At 44.0% G+C, this 20365-nt stretch overlaps 1 protein-coding gene and 1 long non-coding RNA gene across 5 annotated transcripts; one reads left to right on the top strand and one right to left on the bottom strand.

The window, feature by feature from the left end:
* Positions 1 to 4420: 4420 nt before the first annotated feature.
* On the top strand, positions 4421 to 16824 carry LOC115251651 (uncharacterized). Of its 3 annotated transcripts, none has more exons than XR_003890177.1 (3): positions 4421 to 4482; positions 16050 to 16164; positions 16271 to 16824. It is a non-coding gene; the product is annotated as an uncharacterized lncRNA (long non-coding RNA). The 3 variants fall into 3 exon arrangements; XR_003890176.1 differs by lacking the exon at positions 4421 to 4482 and adding an exon at positions 9513 to 9648; XR_003890168.1 differs by lacking the exon at positions 4421 to 4482 and adding an exon at positions 12305 to 12955.
* Positions 13226 to 18973, bottom strand: chst3b (carbohydrate (chondroitin 6) sulfotransferase 3b). Of its 2 annotated transcripts, XM_029844626.1 has the most exons (4): positions 18310 to 18973; positions 17607 to 17663; positions 15901 to 16116; positions 13226 to 15764 (listed from the first exon to the last, which is right to left on the bottom strand). In XM_029844626.1, exons 3-4 carry the CDS (start codon positions 15978 to 15980, stop codon positions 14537 to 14539), a joined length of 1308 nt encoding a protein of 435 aa, XP_029700486.1. In that variant the 5' UTR covers positions 15981 to 16116; positions 17607 to 17663; positions 18310 to 18973; the 3' UTR covers positions 13226 to 14536. The 2 variants fall into 2 exon arrangements, with proteins under 2 accessions (XP_029700486.1, XP_003961280.2); XM_003961231.3 differs by lacking the exon at positions 17607 to 17663.
* Positions 18974 to 20365: the final 1392 nt, after the last annotated feature.

Here is a 20365-nt window from a genome sequence, read left to right as displayed (position 1 = left end):
CCCTCAACTTTACTGTGCAGCCCACCGCACTGTAAACTTCGCCCGAAACCCCCGTGGTGCAGTTCAGCGGGTTCTACGAAAGAGTCAGAAAGATGCATCATATGAGGGGAGTAAAAAGGCCAGCTGGGATGGGTGGGCCACATTGTGATCACTCACCTTCATCCCTGATTTGTAGTCATTATCCCTACCAGCGTTTGAAGATCAAAAACAAGGACGGGGAGAGTGATGGGGGACAGCGAGAGGCAGCCAGAGAAAGAGAATGGGGGGGGGGGAGTGAAGGAGAGAGGGACAAAGAGACTGTCGGATTTGCACGTGTGTGGATGTGTGTGTTGACTGCGATTGGCCCCCCTGTTTGGATGTGGCAGCGTAGGTGGCGGCGATGCCGGGGTGTAGGTGGGGTTGGGAGGAGGGTGGATAAGGGTGATAGCACCCTAAAACCAACCAAGCTGCAAAAGCAATGAATATTAAATCCACGCCCAAATAGCTGGGTCTATGCGAAGCATCACTGTATTATAATTTTAGATTTGTCACCGATGGGATGCAGGTTTGAGCTGGAACAACAAAGCCCGTCAAGACAATCTTTGCCCCTCCAATAACTGCCCAGCTGTAAACCGATAATCTTATCATCACTTATTAGGATTTTTGACATTTGCTGGGTTTCTTTTTCTCTTTTTTTTTTGCAATCAGACAGATGCAAATAAAAGCGTGTTTTATTTGCGCTGGGAAGTGCGATAAGGTGAGACAGTAAAAATAGGAAGATCCGACAATTAGAAGGGAGTGGAATTCTCCTTACCCATCCGTGTCCCAGACAGAGTGTAAACGCTAAAGGACCCCCGTCAGGCCGCCGTATAAATGAGCCAAACCCTCACTGCGCTGAGATGTGTCCCCAACTGTTTGAGTGAGAAAGCAGAGATTTGTCCCTCCTCTTTTAGATTTAATTATCCTTTGTTGTTCTTTTTATCTACCTTCAAGGATTGTCCTCGGCAGGGGGTTAAAAGAATGGAAAGTGGAAAAAGGCAAAGGGTGTGTGTGTGTGTGGAAGGGGGAGGGGGGTCTGATAGCATGCAAAGGGCTTGTAGGGCTAGTTTGTCCCCTGTTTGATGTGATTTCTTAAGACACAGTGGGAAATTAAATATGAATCCGGAATTAAAGCCGCTACATTCCCAACAACAGGAAAACAAAGTTCCACATCAACTTGATTCCCCTCATGGATTTGCCGATTAACTCGACGTACTGAAGAGGCAATTTCCATTTGGTTTTTTTCAGATTTGACAATGGGAAATGTGTCTGATTACTAATAAAATCAGAAAGCATATCACGTCTTACAAATCTGGCATGAAACAGCGCAGCTCATGAAACCCCAACACACTTTTTTTCCAGTTGAAAGTGGCACATTTGGTGCTGAATTATCAGGAGTGGAAGGGTTTCACACATATTGATTTAATGCTCCCCCCCTCAGAGAGGGAAAAACAACACGTGTAGAACATCGGCTGAATTGGTAAATAATTCACCGGGTTTTTCTACGTGTGCTCTGCGAATTAAACGCCAGAGTGAAGAACGGGAAAAAGATGTGTTTTTTTCACTCCTGGCTGCTCTTTCTGGTTCTTTTCCGGGCTGTATCGCTCATTTTCATTGCGTATAAACTTGGGGAATAAAAGATGTGCGAGGAAATGATAATAAAGTTATGTAAAAAATGTGAATATATGTGGGGTTTTTTCATTGCTAGCTTATTCTACATGTAAGTAAAAAGCCAGATTGTTTTCAACCTGACAGGTGACGGGGGGGGGCAACCTGAGGAAGAAAGAATGGGAACGCAACTAAAAATGACGCCTTTGGCAGGTGGAACCGCTCCCCTGCCAAACTGTCACCATTTAGGCCCCGATAACGCAGGTAATTGCATTTCCAGAAGAGCAGGAGCAGATGAAACATGTTGTGGACAGATACTGGTGGCACGCCGGCCCCTTCTGTTGGAAAATTCCATTTTTCCACAAGGAAGCCATGAATGCTAAGGCTGGATCCAAATCGCCCCCCCCCCCGCACTTTATCAGTGTGTGGCCCACCAAGTGGGGAGATGGAGGTAATTCATTCAGCTGAGACTCACCACCCTAATCCAATTTCCAGCCTCCCCCAGCAAGAGATAATTACAAGTATTAAAGCTGTTAGGACGAGGGGGGGGGCTCTCTCTGAAACTCTGCTGCAGGCCCTGGAAATATCGACTGGGGGGGGGTTCTGCTGGGAGAACTCAAGCTAAGGTATTGTTCAAAACTAAGAAAGTGTGTTAACTAATGAGGCAAAGGGAATCTCAAGGTATAAAAGGACACCCGTAGACACATGTCATTACAGACCCCAGGACTTTTTTTCCCCTTCTCTCTCTCTCTCTCTCTTTTACCTTTCGCACCACTTAAGCTCGCAGGAACAATCGGTCATTTCATGCGTAGAGACAAGTTGAGGCTCCAGCAAATAATAGTCCTCGGAATGTCCCTCCGCTTTTAACTCCGCGTGAACATCAGGATCAAATGTCCACCACTTCTGTATCACTTTTGAAGGACTCTTAATTGCTTCTGCTGTACATATTGGACATTTACCTCATGATGTGGGTTTGTGAGGGTGAAAAAACTCACTTTTCACAGTCTTTTTTCCACACAGGCCACTTGCAGATGCTACCTTCTCGTCTTTTGGACCAGTGGAGGGAAGCTAGAGCGGCGCAGAGGTTTATTTTCTTCTTATTCCCTTTTTTTTCCCCTAACTTTGACTCCTTGAGGAGAGGAAGGCCTCTAATTAACGGAAGCAGAGACGCTCCTGCGCCTTCCCATTCAGGTCGCCACAATAGACAGACCTATGAAGCAGAACCAGGAATGGAATATTGAAGGAATGAATGGAAACACACCCATAAGAGACCCGACATCTTCCCTGTCCGGTCTTATTCTCTCCTCCTTATTGTGTATCTTTGTTGAAGAGGGTTTGCGGCAGGAGTCCCATTCTTTAGCAATTACTGAAGATCAGAGAGGCTCGGACAGGAGGCATGTAGAGAAGTTAGTTTCAGGAGTTTTTGGGGTGAGGCTGCATCCAAATAAAGATCCAACATAAGCAGATTGCATTTGTAATGACGAGTTATGATTAATAGTGATTAAAAAACATCCGCGCATTCGAATTTACATCTTTTAGGAACGTTTGCCACTAGGCACAAGCCTATTTGTTCATAACTGTTGGGATGTAAACATCCTTAATATCTGGAGTAAATACGGGAGTACAAGCCAAAAATTATTCAAATTTGAATAATTTTGCTGAACACTTTAGGGGACATTGCATTTATACGGACGTTGCATGTTCACACCAGTGCTTTTGGAGAGATGATAATCGAATTTATGGGATTCAGATAATTTAGGATATCCTATGAGGCAGTGCATAGACTCCTGCGGTCTTCCAGGTTTGGGCTATTTTTGTTTTTAAATCTATTAATCAGTCGGTTGTGCTGTTATTTCTAAAGGTAATAAGACAAACTGACGCTTTCCTGCGTGCTCGATGTTCTTTGCTGAGGCGGAATATTTTAAAAGAAAATTAAAAGTGAGGCCAACTGCAGCTAAAGTGGGTCATAATACACTTGGACGGTTGCATATTAAGCCTGTCAGCTAAAGAACGTCCTCAAAGTGAAGGGCCGTCTTTTGAAAGAGATTTTGCTAATTGTCCCCTTAAACAAATGCAACACAAAGAGAAGTCAATTTGTATTATCGCTAAAAGAGGTAGAAATCCATACAAACCTCTTTGCTCACTGGAACTGAAACACCGGCGTCCCCTGCAAGGTTCGCTATGGTCCTCCTCTGAAATATTACAGAGTCTGTGCGCAGGTTTTAATATGTCACAGGCCCAGTGCTGTTTGGGGATGCAGTGTATTTTACTCAGCCACCAATAATCTATTCTGCCCAGCCAGGCACACACGTTGACAAATGTTTCTCCCATTAGGTATTTACCTGCTGGGATGTAATGGATGTAAAGGGTCCGGAAATGTCGGGGGCAATAACAACACGGGCGGCGGCCAAAGTAGCCTGGCTGAGCAGAAACGGCACCAGTCACAACTGGAATCGGTGCTTTGGAAGGGTGCTGTGTGGTCATGCCATAAGTCACTTTGGAGACTAACCTATAGGCATTCAGAGTAGGTGATTTGTTTAATGTCTGGGTCAATATTTGTTTAAGTCAGCAATCCTTGCCACTTTGTCTTATTCCTGAAATCCAAGAGTGGACCCAAGCAGCAACTCACAGCCTCGTGTCTGCAGAGTTTGGTCTGATACGGTGGTTTTGCTGGAGGGCCCGCTTGGTCGAAGGGGCCGATCCCTGGTTCAGCTTGGGTTCTCCTCATCTGTTGGCTGATCTTTGCTTCTTTCTCTCCCTCCGCAGCGTCTCTTTACAGTCGTAGAAAGGCCGTCTCATTCAGAACACGGACCGCGCGTCCTGTCTGACGTACGGGCGAGAAGGAGACAAAGGCGGGTAAGTTGCAGGATTTCGCAGCAGCAGATGTAACATATTTAGTGCCGTGGTTTAACATATTGTTGTGTAAGGAAAAAGTGAGCCACAGTTCTAAATGCAGATCTCCGGCTTGATGGTGCTCAGCTCGACTTTGGACTCTGTTGGAAGTATTATTGTAAATCTGAGAGGGGGTGAATCTTAATGGTTTGGAGCGAAGGCAGGCCTGACACATAAAAAGTCCCATATATCTTTAAGGAATGGGATTTATAATCCGGCATACAACAGGAGAGCCGCTATGATGTGCAGTCAATATATGGGTGGTGCTCCCCATAAAGGCCTCGGCCTTCTTCCTACATTTGATTTATCGTCAGAGCAGCTCAGCTCAGACACCCTCGTGAAACCTCTGTCAGTCCACTAATGGCACTGTTTGTGTTACTTGAGTTGGGGTGTTTTTGCTCTTTTTAACATGCAGTCAGTTGCTTTAATTTGGTCTTTTATGGTTGGTTAATGGTAGTCTGCGAAAAGGTGCACTCTCCTGTACAGCCAATTACTTAGTAAAATGTGGTCTCATTAATTACAGTAAAGCACTTAGTTATTTCCGGATCTGGAGAGACTTTATCTTATACATAGTTTAAAATCTTCTGTTTTTACAGTAAATTGATGACCTTTCTAGCAAACTGAGTCAATACTGTGTATAAACCGACCTTTAACAAAAAAAAAAATCCCCTTGTAATTTGAGCGTAAAGTTGCCCCAGTCGTATTAAGTGCAAGTTAATGATTAAACCATGAATCCATCAGACGTTCGGTATGTGAAAATTTTAGGGAGGACCAGCCTGACCCGACTCCATAAACATTAAAATGTGCTGACAGCGATGGGAGCAAAAGTTCCCACTTTAATCCGATGACAGATCTGAGATCGCTCTCACATCATCTTTCTCAGCCTCTATCTTTTTTAATATATGATTTTTGGGAACTTTTATCAGCACAGAGCTAGTGAAGTCCGTATAGGAGTCCGGCCACACATGTTCATGTTAAACCTTTGACATGCAGCCACCTAGATTGATCATGTGCTGGATGTGCCACCACAAACTGCTCTCTTTCTTTGAATTATTTTAAATCATGAAGTTTGTGTACAGTGTGCCCAAGACTGTCAACAGATCTGATAAAAGCACATCATGGAAAAATTGATGGCATAATTTTGCCCTCACTTATACTTCCGAAGCAGAAAGTGAAAAGGAAAAAGAGGCTTGTGTGTAGGAGATCTGCTTTATTGTTGGCCTTTGAGGGATTTATTAGGAGATTAAATCATGTCTGTGTCTCAGCACCAGGTGACAGGCTGGCCAGCCGAAAGTATAGCGGTGGTAGAGAAATAAAGGTCTTCTGCTGCCCCCCAGAGGTTAGATGGGAGAATTACAGGCGAGCGCTCTGCAGCATGGAGAGTCCAGGATAAACACTGAGGGGCTGCTTATTTACATTTCAGATCTGGCTTTTATAAAAGGATTCCTGTGATATTACACTGTCGTGCTAAATCATGCACAGTGTAACATTATTGTTCTTGTGATTTCTTTGAAGATGTTTCTGTTTATGTCAGAAAAACGGTATTACTGTAAGTAAATAATGCTCTCTGAGAACACATTGATGGTTTTTATTGCCTAGTATTTTTTTTTCCTGCTAGAGGAACACGATGCCCTGTGTAAATCCATGTTATTGTACAATGTGACCGTGTAAGAGGAAGCGCATTAGGACGTAGAAATGCTCATAACAACTGTCTCCATTGTGTTGCAGAGAATATCGCTTTGTAGCGAGCAATATGTGCCATCAATAACTGTTGGAATAATATTTGTGTCCCTGCCCCCCCACTCCACCCCACCTCAAACAGACACACTGTCACAGGAGCACTTGTCTACATTTTGTAGTTGCTCGGGGAAAATAATTGCCTTATCTGCAACTGTCAAAATGATGAATGCCCTGGAGAACACACAGAATTGACTGATGGAATTGGGGGAAAATCTAATCCCTGATCTGAACACTTTGTATAATGCATTAACCCCTCCGGTACGATCGGCTGCACAGAAACAGATTTGTATAGACTTGTAGAAATAAATTCAACAGAGGCCACTGGATCGATAAACATCAGGAGTTACGGCCTCATCCATACTCAGTCAAACAGAGCGCCAGGAAACCTTAGATGCATTAAAATGCATGAAAAATGGGGGGGGGGGGGGGGATAACACAATGAAAAATATCTGCATGATCATAAATTGAAACGAATGGAGAGGGTGGTCTCTCTCACTCTCACTCACACACACACACACCCCCACACACACACACACAAGGAAAGAAGTTTGACTCTAGATTTACCTTTACCTAATGAAGAGACCAATAATGTTCATGGTAAGAATTTACCATGATGGCCTGAGTGTGATGTGCAATCCAGAACGATGGGAAATTATTCTGTGCTCCTGAATGAGTTCTCCCTCTTTTTGGTCACACTTGGGTGGAATACATTATCCCCAATATTGGGAGAGAATATACCTGTAACAGGTTAACGACTTCGCACTTTTACACACCATTTCCCTTAGCTGACCAGAGCCAGGCAACGCTAAACGCTCCCCTCCCACTTCACTAAATTATGAATTAGCCAAAAGGGAAAGCGATTAAAAATTCAACATTCGGCTGTCTGGCCAATGACCGGACTGCTCATTGAGCTTGGTGGGATGCCTTCTGCCAGTAGCTGAAAATGATCTTCATATCCATCAAGGAGGACATAAATATTGAAAGAGAAGGATTAATATTCCGGAAATCACTCATCAGATTCTCTTTAAATTATTTATTGTTAATTATGGATCTCACACTTCAATACTGAGTCTGGAAAATATTATTTTTAGTCACCTTCCCTTTAAGAACTGGGGGTCTTGACAGGTTACACAAGGTCAAATAAGTGCCGACAGGTCACATGGTACAAATTGTGAATAATATGAACAATGTTAAATCACAGGAAAGCAGCCATGACATCAGCATGAACGTGGAGTGTGTGCATGCTTCCCCAAGGCTTTCTGGCATCTGTTCTACATGTGTGCAGCGGCGACGTCCGCGCTACCCCATTAATCCTGCTTGTGTTGGTGTAGATATGGTCTGTGCATGTGCCACCGGAGGCGTCTGAATCCACCAATGAATGTAGAGAATTGCCAGAAATTTCCAAGAAGGGTTTTTGGACCTTTAGTCTGAACGATCCGGGCACATTTGTTCAACTTTTTGTTTTCTCCTAATTTTAATTAAATTTTTTTTTTTTCAACTTTCTTGCCGCTTGATCTTAGCCGGCAAACAGAGCAAAGCCAGACTGACGTCTTCCCCTTAATTCTCTAAATTGGAGGGTTGTGAGTGCAAATATGGTCCGATGGTTCAGCCCAAGGCCACCAGGGAGAGCTGTGCATGTTTCCCAGTCAGTGAAACTAAACATCCTCAGCCCAACCACAAGCTATCACTAATTACACCTACAGTCTTTTAACCGTCAGTTTCAATCAAAGAAAATGCACTTCTTCCTCTCTAACGCGGCGACGCTGATCATGATCTAATTAAAATCCGACCGAATCCTTCGATATTTATGCTATCTAACATTTTAGATTCTTTTTTTGGACTCATTCACCTTTTTTTTTTGACTTGGCAAAGGAATTATGTACATGAGGCCTCTGCAGGATGTGAGGTTGTTGGGGTCTGTTGCTTCTACTGGCCATTAACTGGGGATTAGTGCTGGTGGGGGCACACATCCCTTTGAAGAGGTAATTCTTCACACTGTCTTGCTATAGAAAATCAGGAAGCAATCATAGCAGAAACCATGCGGATGGTCAAAATAGGGAAGCCCTTTTTTTATTATTATTATTTTCTTCAGTCCAATTAAGACTTGAAGTGGCCGCCGCCTTTGAGAAAACATCCTGCATCAGAAAATTAAAAGGGAGTGCCACAATTAGCCGGAAAAGCTAAAAGCGAAGCACGCTGGCATCAGATTAGTGAGTTTTGTGAGAGTAAGAGTGTTTACAAGCTCGCAGAGTTGCTCTGACCGGGAATTTCAAGTCCCTGTACATGTGAGAATGAGCGAGGCTGTAAAATCTGAGGGAGGATCGACGTGATGTCACTCACATAGGCCTCGAGAGCATGTGAGGGAAAGTGATTACTGGATGGGAACCATTAAACTGCTGCCAGAACAATAGAGAAAGTTGTTATTATATGCTGCGTGCTGGGACACAGCGGCTCTCCCAGGGATGAACAAAATATCTCAGGAGTCAGCGGCTCTACCGAGTCAAAGGAACTCCTTTGTAGTTGAATCTGCAGTAGCATTCAGACTAATTCCGACGTTTAAACAGCAGGACAGTTTGGAATTGGGGATGGAACTTCCTCTGGTTTTCCTCCCGTTTGTTTTTCTGCTAAATCATCTGTGCAGGTCGGCCAGCCGGTGCAGCACTGGAGCTTTATTCACTTTTTTGTAGCTGTTTCTGTCTTTCTGCTCTTCAATCACGGACTCTTAAAAACCCAGAGAAGGCTGGGTTTTGACTCGTGAATCATAATTGCAGGTTGGAGATCGTGCTTATTTGGAGTTTGCACATAAACTGAAAGTTCGGAGGCAGTTTGCAGGGCTGCCGCAGTGCCGGGGAGCTCTGTGGGTGTTGAGACCTCCAGTTTGAGTTGCAAGTCAAAACACATACATTGAAATTATCTCTTTCACGAGGTGCAGTTTCTGTTTGTTTGTTTTTTACTTTTAGTGCATGCAGTGTTTTAATTTCCATTGTGTTTAAGATTATTTCAGGAACTGGTGGGATGATATGGAATTTTCCAATGTTAAATAGTGACAGACGTGTGTGCACGTACATCTATGCAGTTCATACCAGAGCATCCTTTATTATGCAAGAGGACGCATATTCGGGATTCAGCTCATGCTCGTGGAAAAGTCAAACGAGGTGCGTCTCCCTCTCCCCTTCCAGGGGCCTCCTTCCTGTTACCGAAGTGGCTGAAAAAAAGGAGGGGGCAGCTGAAGCTCTGCCTGGGGAGAGAGGGACTTGACTGTTTTGGTGATCCCTCTCCCCTTCTGTCCACGTGTCAACGTGTCCTTGACCAAACTACAAAACTGGAATTGTCTGCAGAAGGAAGCACCAGCGGAGGAAGCACCAGCACAATAATCAAAACCAGATCAAGGTCGGGGTCACTTTCCATAGTCACTTTGCACAAATATCCAGGCGCAACACAAAAAGTGCATGCGTATTGTAACTAAAGTGAGGCTCCTCTGTCATCAGGCAATAATGAAAAGTCTTTGTCTCCCACCTGCTCTGCACAAGCCAGCGCCACACAGATGTTTTGGTAATTGCAGGGAAAGCTGCTCCGAGGCCAGAGCGCTGCGCCACCAGTCCAACGTGACCTGCGAAAGCAGCTCTCTCTGTTCTTTGTTTAAGAGCACGTACACCTGAAGCCGTGCCCATCGAGACACGCAGGTGTACAGTGGAACAAAGGGTAGCTTTCTAACAGAAGCCTGCGGCTGCTTTAGGATGTTTGGAGTCTGGATGGGATCTATTTTTCTTTGTTTTTGGCTGTTGTAGAAATAGAATTGTATAAATAAGGGTTAAAGTAGCAAAAAAGGGTTTGTTTTTTTCACTTTATTCTTTATTTTGTCATTTTGTGGTACCGATACAGGGGCAATAATTGGATTTTGACCACATTAGACCTGAATATAGACATATATGCCATGCTGCCATGCTGCCCTGCATCAAAGTGATCCGGGTGTAATAACGTGCTGTCACAACTCTGAAATCCCACAACAGGCTCCCACAGGCCGTAATTATCATTCCATTTGCTCAGAAGAAATGGTCTTCGCTCCTCAGTTATTTGCACATGATTTACTACAAGTACCATATGTAGTTATATATCTCTATAGGTTTCCTGTTTAGAAAATTAACTTAAGTTTCACAATAAGACTCCCCCTCTTTTTTTAAAAAAGAAAAGTGGAAAGTAGTGCTGTTCCACATTCCACAACCAGCGCTGTAATCTGAATCACACTGGCTCCCCGATGACTCTGCTTTCTTTTTTAGCTCTGAACACTGATGTCTTTTATTGTGACAAATAAAGGAAGTAGAAAAGCATTGGCATTTGGAGCCCTGGCCAGCAGAATGGGACAAATGGAGCGAGCCATTCAGTGGGCCCACTTCTACATTTTTTTCTTTTAAAAGACCTCTTTAGTGTATCTTAACACTGGCACAAGAGGAGCTATTGATGTGAGCAAAGACTGATGCCTTGTGTTAGACCCTCTGCAACAGGCCAAAGAAGCATTTCTTTCACAAACCTGAATTCAAAATGCAAATGGTGGGACATTGTACCAGAAACTTACAATAAGTACATTTTATTCCACCACTGCCATGGCAGCATGCAAGAATGTTGTCTGATTGTGCTATTTTTACTCCGACGCTGGCCTTTAAGAGCAGATTAAGAGGCACGAAAATGCAAATTACACTTGTTTTAGTTTTAATTAAGGTAGTCAGTCGCATTTTAGAGGAACGTAGGGAATTCTTAAGGAGGTTCTTCCAGGAAGGAATGTCAGCGTGGGGTTAGAAGTACGCACCGTCACTGTTTCCACAAAGAAAAAAGTTAAGTAAATATCAGAATTATACCTTTCCACCGAGAGTCTGGACACCACATTGTTGTCTGGTCCTTGTGCCACCTGCTGACCTGACCCCCGTGCTCCCAGTATTTACTTAAACTCTTCCCTCGACCCCAAGCCCATTGTTTGTACCATAGTGGGACTCAAGCTAAATGGCTCAACTCAAGAAAGAGCCATAGTTCCGCCCTGGATTGGATGTTTGGATATTAGCTTTATGTTTCCTTGGGTTGGGACGTCAGCAGCACCGCTGAGCTCAGAATCAAACTGATAAAAGCGAGTCCAGTCAAAACAAACGCCACCAAGGCAAAAGCCAAGTAAGGAAGTCCAGCATTAGGCTGAACGTTCCTCCTGTCACATGATCTCTGGCACACTGTCGCTGGAGAGAATTCAGAAATACCAAACTGCCAACGTGGACTTTGGATTGTTTTAAAAAGCAGGAAAAGCACAGGACGCCCTAGGAAACAAGTGCTTCCGTCGATACTTCACTGCTTGGTTTTCTGAAACTACGGCTAAAAGATTCCATCACAATCTGCCTTTTTTTTTTAACTGTTTTGTCAGTTGGTCAGGTTGCGCCGTGCATCACGTCACCGTATGAAACAACGGAGGATTATGTTAATGTGTAGCTGTGATTCCCTCTCAGACATTAAGAGTGGAATGGAAACTCAAAAGATAACGACTACTGTGCATGTCGATGTGACACATCGCTGGCAAATACGTGCTGTTGTGGTCAAGTGTGTGTGAGAAACTCAAAACACATTTCTGAGAGGCCAACGACGCGCCCCAGCGCACCAGATCTATAACGTCAGTCTATGGCTCGCCTGTAAATCCACAGGTTAGCATTTACAGTTAAAACAGCAACTTTGAAAACAATGATTTGGCTTCATTAACGGGCTAGCCCGCGCGACATCAGACCCGGGTCAGTAAAATGGCCGCGGGGCTTTACTGGCAGGCGCTCGCTTTGAAGGGGCGCCGGCCGAGAACTGCCCCCTACGCTAAGTTTACCAGGCGGCTTCTGCTTCTGGTTGTCATTTATCGCTGAAGTCGTCAAAAGAAGGACGGAGGCCCGAAAATGGCGAACTTTCCATTCCAGGTCGCCTCATCATTCATCAGTTAGGAGTTCTAGGTGTCGGTGTTCCTCGCGCATTCCTTCGTTATCACATGCAATAACCTGAGCGTTATGGATTGCATTCCTCCCCGTGAATAATTAACCAAGTATTTAGATTTATGTCTCCTCCTGAGCCGCCATTATCGCCCGCCACAGACGTTTGACGCTTTGTGTGGCACCAGTGATGCATCTGGATTAAGTCAGCTTTGTGGTCCGTTTGTCACCTCTGCAGCAGCGCTCAGATCCTCGGCCCGGGATGGGCTGCACATTTTAAAAACCCCTCTTGGTTTATGCGGCGGGGCATCATTGAACAGTGGCGGAGGGTGGGGTTACCTAAATGCCATCATTTTACTGCGGAGGGGGGTGAGAAGGCTCTAATTCAGGAGAAAATGGCTGTTCTATATTTGCCCAGTACAGTTACTCCACCCTCCACATGTCCCACATAAAGCCGCCCCAGTATAAGAGTTTATAAATGCTGTACGCCTCATTAGGTTCAAACCAAATGACCCGCTGATAGCTTTTATTAAAATAGAACGGATCCAGTCTAACCAGAAAGCAACCTGCTTATATGAGCAAATGTGGTTGGAGAGCAGCGAGAGGTCAGAATGTTGCACTTAAAATGAGCAGAATAATGAAACCATTTAAAAATCTTCTTTTTTAAATTATTTGAGGATGGAACAGTCAAGAAACACCAGCCTTTTTCTTGGGTGGAGTCAGGTGGACAAAAATGACTCGGACCGCATCGTACAGTAAGTTAAGTTGGGGGGTAATTACTAGGTTTGCAGACCTAAATAGTCGGGCCCACAGTGGTAAGAATACTGGGAGCTTTGAAAGCTTTACAGCTGTCTCATACTGGCCTACAGAGGCAGACTAGTCAGCATGTGTGAAGGTTAAACATTTGGTTTAGACAGAACAATCAAAAGAGAAACACACAATTACCTACTTAACCAAAGGTTATAAAAAGGTATCTGGCTGTGTAAAGTGTCGCAAGTAAAACTTTCGGGAATAAATCAGCAGGCAATGGAAAATGTTCTTTTAATGAGCTGAAACGCGCATCACAGAGCCACCGGGACAGCAGCACCATCCAGGATAATGATGCTTAGCAAGGCTGCATATACAGTATACTGGACTTCTTACAGCAACAAGCACAACACATACATGTCAGAATTAAATGTTCTGTTATTACATGATGCCAATGAAATAAGATGCCAGTCATGTGGAGTGGTGCTACATTTAGGAGTCTCTCATAATTTGAGACTCCTCAATGCCATTAATATGTATTGCAAATCATATTTACCAGTGATATTGGATATTGCACCTTTTGCTGCTATTGTGCAGCGCTAGCTAAGGTGGAAGTATTCTAACCAAAGGGAATTTACTCGACATGATTAGAAAATGAAAATCCTACTAAGTGCAAGAAAAGCTTATCTCTTACTGCGTGATCTTTTATTAATACACCAGCTATGTATTAATGATATGTAGCATTACACTGATCTTCTTCTCTTCTGCTGTTGTGGGCTGTCTTGTAAAGAGAAAAAAACATAACAAGGACAAAATGAGGATGCTATGTGTAATATTTCAACTTAACAGATTGTTAAAGTCACCTTCATGACGTGATCATCCAGAAACTCAGCAGCTTAACAGTTGGTGTAAAAGGGTTAGCGTTCCAAAGCAAATTGGGGAAGGAGAACATGTCCAGTTCGACATCCCAAATAGTTTTGTGGCTGAGAATTACCCTCTTTTACCACCAGTCAAGAGACTTGTGTCAACAGACAGCTACCTGCCACCCAACCATGCACAACCTTGCAAACCAGCTGCAGTTGGAATGTTTGCATTGAGTGGGTGTGTAAACATCTGTAGTTTAGAGAATGGGCCCGAAAACAAAATCATTTACAAACCAGCTTGGAGGGCAAACTATAGCTAAGACATATAGTGATGGCAGGAGGACGCATGAGAAGTACATTAGGAGCAAGAGCCCAAGGGAGCATTTTAGCAAGGCACTTGTCATTGCAAAATTTCAAGTTTGTTTGGCACAAAAGCTTAAATTATCATGTCACCCCTTTAGGATTAACTATGCTAGCTGTTAAATACGGGCCATTCTCATACAGCATAGAGTGCAAAAACCACTCAAACTTTATAGCACTGGCTTTTCTATACTGTACATTCATGTGTACAGGTGAATCCACATCGCGCCCACCAATACGCCTTTGTCAGATATCTATTTTAAATAGTTGACAGCTTTAATTGCCCCTTGTAAGCACTGTACAGGGGACAACCTTTTGTTCTGGGATAAAACCCCTAATAAATAGGATATAAAGGTGAGGATTTGTCTATAAAAGGTTGAACACTTTGTCCTTGATCAAACTAATCGACTTGTTCATCAGCATTTCTTCACTGGTTACAATTTTGTACCCAAAAATCTTCAGCGTTGGTCCACAAGCCTTCTGCACCACTTGTACTATTTTATAAGGTAAAGTGAATCTCCACTTCTCTACTTGCTCCGAGGAGTTTTTCTTTGTGGAGTAAAAGCCACTGGCCTTCTTGGAAGCCTGGGTGTTCCTCAGGATCCACAGTTTCACCTGCGGGGTGAACGGGATCCCGGTGAAGCGGTACATCTCCGTAGCCTTCCGCATGGGAAAGCGAGCGATGTCCTCGTACCTCACCAGCATGTAGCGCCCGCGCAGCCACGGGGGCCGACGGAGGCCCACCTCGGCCGACATCCTTATGTTGTCGCAGTTCCCTTTCAGCTTCCTCACTTCGTCTTCATCGAGGGGCGTGACACCATCTACAGCCCACTGCTTCCAGTTCTTGTATTTGGCCTCAAAGGCCACCATGCGCGAGGCCAGCACGGCCCGAGGGTCCCGAACCAGCTGGATGAACTTCACATCAAGCCGGGGGTCTTCAGCCAGAGGGCGGAGGGTCTCCAGCTGCCGCACCCTCACTGACTTGATGACTCGGTGATCTTTCTGGAGGCAGGACTCTGACGCCAAGGTCAGATTGAGGGGTCCACAGCGCCTGGTCCTGCAGTGATAAGGCTCGAAAACCCCTTTTACGAAGGGGCTGCAGACCGACTCCTCACACAGAGAGCGGCTGGACTCCCGGCGGAAAAGAGCGGCGGTGACGCGGTCTGCAGGCGGGGGCTCGATGAAGCTTTCCAGCAGGGAGAAGTTGCACAGGAAGAGCTGCTGCAGCACGTCCCGGTACATCTTGGCTGCCACCGTGGCGTTGGTGCCGCCCGTCTCCAGGGTCAGCATCTTCTCCACATGCCAGAGTGGCTCGAACAGGTAAAACATGTTGCCCACCTGCTGGTTGAAGAACTCCCCCACGAACGAGGAGCCCGTCCTGGTGGTGGCCAGCAGGAGGATATGCTTCCTTCTATTCCTGGCCACGTCCCGGTGCGTGCTGTAGTTCTCGAGGCGTCGCTTCATCAGCGCGAACGCGGCGTCCGCCCGGTGGAGCAAGGTGGACGAGACATTGTGCTTCAGCGGCGACGTGGAGACGCCGCTGGGGTGGAAGGAGGCCTCGGGGATCTGCTTTAAGGACAACTTGTCCGACACACTGAGGGAATGAGAGGAGAAATCAGGGACTCGTTATCTAACCACAAAAGTTTGCAGGGGTTGTTTTGTGTGCGGGTTAAGCTCAAAATGATACATGTGACCACAAAACACTGTGCCCGTCACCGACATGGCCTCACCGTGAGATAATGTTGTTTTCCTTCTCAATGATAACAAGTGCCACGAAAAAGACGACGGATATTGTGTATTTGATCCTCATTCTCGGATGTCGCTCTGCTTGGATGTGCGTTCACAGACTGCTTCTTAATAGATTCTGCCAATCTTTCAGCCCTCCGTCCGCCTTCTTAAAGAGCCTTCTGCGTATTCGTATTCCCCGTTGTCGATGGCGTTTCATCCTGGAAGAGAAATGAACGTCAACCCGTCAGTCACACGGGCTGCACATGGTGAGTAAATGCGTCAGGCTCGATTCAGTCCGTCAAAACTCTTTAAGGTATTTGTTTTAGCTACCCATTTACCCATCTGTAAACTATGAGGCATTTATTCCTGCAGATTTTGTTCCCGCCAACGGAAGGAGGTGTTTAGCCGAGAGAGGTGAGAGTTGGAAATAGCTCCGTGTGTTTCATTGGAACCTCGGCCAGCGTTCTCCACAAGGATGTCCCTGTTATCTTTAAGGTCGCTGGTGCATTTCAGGCCTGTACCCTCCCACCTTTCCAGACTAGAGGCCCGCACGCAGGAGAAAAACCAATGTTTACCAGCCAACCTTTGAAGGAGTTATTTAAAGAATGAGGGGGGGGGGGGCAACAACTGTAATCAAGAACAATTTTGTAATTAAACTGCGACTCGGTGACTGTAAAAGTGCCTGCCAGCGTTGGTGCCACAATCCCTCCTCCCGCCCTCCCACAGATATTGTACCAGCGTGGCCTGGGGTCCCAACTGGCAGCTGCTCCCCCACGTCAGCGCTGTGAGGAAATCTTTGGAACAGAAGATCTCAGTGTCTCCTGGTTTATTAGAGCAGCTGCTGGTTAATCATCGCTGCTTCCTCGCTGGGGAGGTGAAACGGGGGGGGTCGCCACGGAGCAATAAAATGTAACACTGCAAGTCAAAAATAAGGATCCTCAAGTATGAATTCCATTCCTGAGAGTCTGGTCTTTCGGTGCTGGTGCTGGTAATGGCGCTTTATTGACTTTTGCAAAGGTTTAAAGACGAGGAATTTGTTCCTACAAAGACTCCTTTCAGCTAGAGTTTGCTTATGAAAAAAATGATCACATGACCCGATGCTGCTGTTTATCAGTGAGACACAAATCAGTAAAATGACCTGACACCTAATCAGATCAGCATGTTCTCACAACCTGCTGCCTCTACTCAGGGCCATTTCTGAGCACAGAACCCCCACTCAGACTAGTGAAAAAGCAGAGGACAGCTGGACAGCTGCCTGCGAAATTCCCTGACAGGGAACGATAAGTCCACTGCTCAAACAGAGAGCACCAACGACACGGAATGGCGCGTAAAACGGCGAGCTGCCAGCAGCCGCCCAGACCACAAAAGGGACCCTTTAAGGCTGGGAGTGACCCTTAAACCTCCTGGGAAGGCAGAGATAAAGTGCAGAGCTGCGCGTCGCTCACGTGTCACAGAAGCAGTGAGTCAAAGTCCTGAACGTTGAAGTGGTCGGATTGATGGCTGCATCACAGGAAATGACTGAGCCTTTAAATCCTCAGCGGCGGTTTCACCGTCGGCCCATTATCCCGCTGATTAAAAATAATCAGCACAGATATGAAAAATGATGCACAAAGTACTAAACACATCTTTGTTTGGGACTGAGTGGCTATGCAGGCAGTTTTTGGCTGAAATGTTATTTACAACAAATAGGAGCTTATTTATGACTTACTTGTTGATGAATTGTTGGTGGAGCTCTTCATCACAGGAGGTTTTTGTCATTTATTAGCTAAATTGGATGTACAGCAATTATCTCAGTTAAGTGCATCTGCTGGGTAAAATCAAACACGGAGCCCACATGGCACAAAAAATGAAAAAGCACTGATGCGTGTGACACTTTTGATCATCTGCTCCCTGCAAAACTGCCACTGCACCGTTTATCATCGCGCAGCAAATGGTTTTAATAGCTGACTTTATTTAATTTTATGTTAATCTCATGTGCAGACAAATTACACATGAGCGAGCCGGAGCCACTTTGACTTAGATATGGACTGAATTACTGAAAGTGTAATTTGTGCTCATATTTAACCTTTGTACTTCAGATAATATGGTTAAAAAGATAAATGTGATCATTTGTATTATTACTTATTCACAGCAAAATTCCATATATGTGTGATTATTCGGAATTGGATTTAATAATTGTTCCCTGTAATATCAAAAAGCCTCTTTTGGTCTCTGTTAGACTACATATGTCGTGATTTAAAGGTCAAGAGGATAAGTGGCCAAACTCAAGTCATGCCTTTTTAATTAAAAGGCCATTTTAAAAGTATCATAAGCTGACATTCTATCTCCATAGCACTTATAGTTGCTAATGTTAATGAATATCTATACGTTAATGAGTGTCTAGGAGTATACTTTGTCAGCTTTTTACCCACCATGACGCCGAAGTTAAAGTTTCGTTCCCGATTCGCTCCAGGTTTATCTGCCTTTTCTCCAAGATCCTGTCCGATTTAACATAAAGTCCATCTCCACCAAAGACAACTTCATTGTGCTGTCAGACAGCAGAAGACTGTATCATCCTGGGGAGCCGCGGTTGCAGGTCCGGCTGTCCGCTGCACTGAATGGGACTTATGCGCAACAGTTGCGACTCAGTCACTGACTTGAAAGTTTGGTTTGACGGGACGAAGCTTCAGACAGAAGTCGCACCGTCACAAACAAACATCTGCAATCATCACACACAAAAATAATCTTTGCTCAAACAAGACACTTGGCAGTTGTTTGGCATAACTGTCTGAAAGTGGTGATGTGCTACTGTTTTATATAATTTAATGTTTGTCATCTGCCCCAGGAGCAACGCAAAGGTGAAAGAGCACCATCTAGTGGTGAAACTTCATTTTTCTGTGCTACTAGAACAACAGCAGCAACAATTATAATTTAAAAAAATAAGGTAAAGGAAAATGAGAAGAATAAACATTAGTTTATTATAATATTACTACTTCATTTACACATCTAAATATCCGTATTTTAAATATACAAATAAATTGCTTTCTTTAAGTAGTTAGACATGCGAGCACTACCTGGGACATTTGTCAAATCTACTTAATATACAACCACTCTTTTAAAAATCTACAAAAATTAATAAAAAATAAGTTAAAAACTACAGCAAATACAAGCTGAGCAATTTGGTCCTTTGAATCTTGAAACATTTTTGTCCCTTCGCGCTCTCTGTAGCGCCCAGCCTGCAAACCGGAAGTTCCGTCTTTAGTTATGGCCCCAAATAAACAAATTTGACAGTTTACCGTTAACATCCTCTCGTGTCTTTGTCTCTTGTCATTATCTCCCAGATCATATACTTAACAATATTTAACGTTGCACCACAAGTGACCACGCATTTATTATTTCTGGACATGTGGCAGAAATCGTTGTACCGTTTTGGGGATATTACAAAAAATATATCTATAGTGACATAAGCAGGTCTATGTGACCAGGAGCGTAGCCTTGCCACTTCATACACGTAGATAATCAATTTGATTTAAAAAAAAAAAAAAAAAAAACGATTTACGATTTTAAAATCTAGTTTTGATGCAAAAATAAATGAATCAGTCTTTAAAATTCAAACTCAAACGGAACACTTGCTTACAGCGTAAAAACAAAACTCAGTTTTGTTTGCAATTAGAAGTCAAGTGCAGAAAGTTCTATTTTACGTTTTTAAGACGCCAGGAGAGGACAGTAAAGCTTCACAAATATTTTCTGTAATCTCTAAAGTGGCGCCTTTGGAGATTGCAGAATAATAAAAGAATAATAGTTTTTTTGCAGAATAATAATAAGGTAAGTATTAAAACCTCTTTTTCCTGCCGACTGCCGAGCTATTGCTCAATTGAAATGTAATTTTGAAAAAAAATCTTTTAGAATGCCTGACTGCACAAATTCTCTTTATTTAAAAAAAAAAAAAATCTGCTCATGGATTTTAACACTTAGTATAATTACAGTGAAACTGGATGTTCCAGCATGTTCAATGGGTGATTTGATGAAACGGTGGATTAATATATGACAGGACTCAACTGCTAAATTTGGTTGATGAGAAGTGATTTTCAGTTGTCAAATAAACTCCTTTTACTTTGCTTTGTGATGCAAACATGCAAGGCAGAGATGTAACTAAAACTTGCTCTTCCAGTTCAAATAAAAGAGTTGGTTCTCCAACAGAAATGGCAGTTAATGTTCAGGGGGAAAAGTGATATGAACACAGTCAATTGTTCACAAATATGCCAGCATCTCTGAAGGCTAAGAAAGCTTGACAATGCTCATTTTAGGTGGAGTGGATTAGACATGTGTGTGATGGATGCATGTGTGCGGGAATGATGAATGCCTTCTGTTCAGCTCGGACTCCTGAGCCTCATGAATTTAAGGTTTTCTATTAATTCCTCTGATATTAGTTTCCAAAATGACACTTGGATGAACTGTGACAACATTGGAGATTTGGTTTAGCACCTA

The sequence above is a fragment of the Takifugu rubripes genome, chromosome 1 (genome assembly GCF_901000725.2).
Source record: "Takifugu rubripes chromosome 1, fTakRub1.2, whole genome shotgun sequence".
Classification (NCBI taxonomy): Eukaryota; Metazoa; Chordata; class Actinopteri; order Tetraodontiformes; family Tetraodontidae; genus Takifugu; species Takifugu rubripes.
This window is presented reverse-complemented; position numbering and strand designations above follow the sequence as displayed.

Bases quoted from the DNA above. Each gene is read 5' to 3' on its own strand.
- chst3b (XM_029844626.1), bottom strand. From the start codon at position 15,980: ATGAGGATCAAATACACAATATCCGTCGTCTTTTTCGTGGCACTTGTT. The intron at 15,765-15,900 runs GTGAGGCCATGT...TCATTCCCTCAG, and splicing joins GAAAACAACATTATCTCACG to TGTGTCGGACAAGTTGTCCT.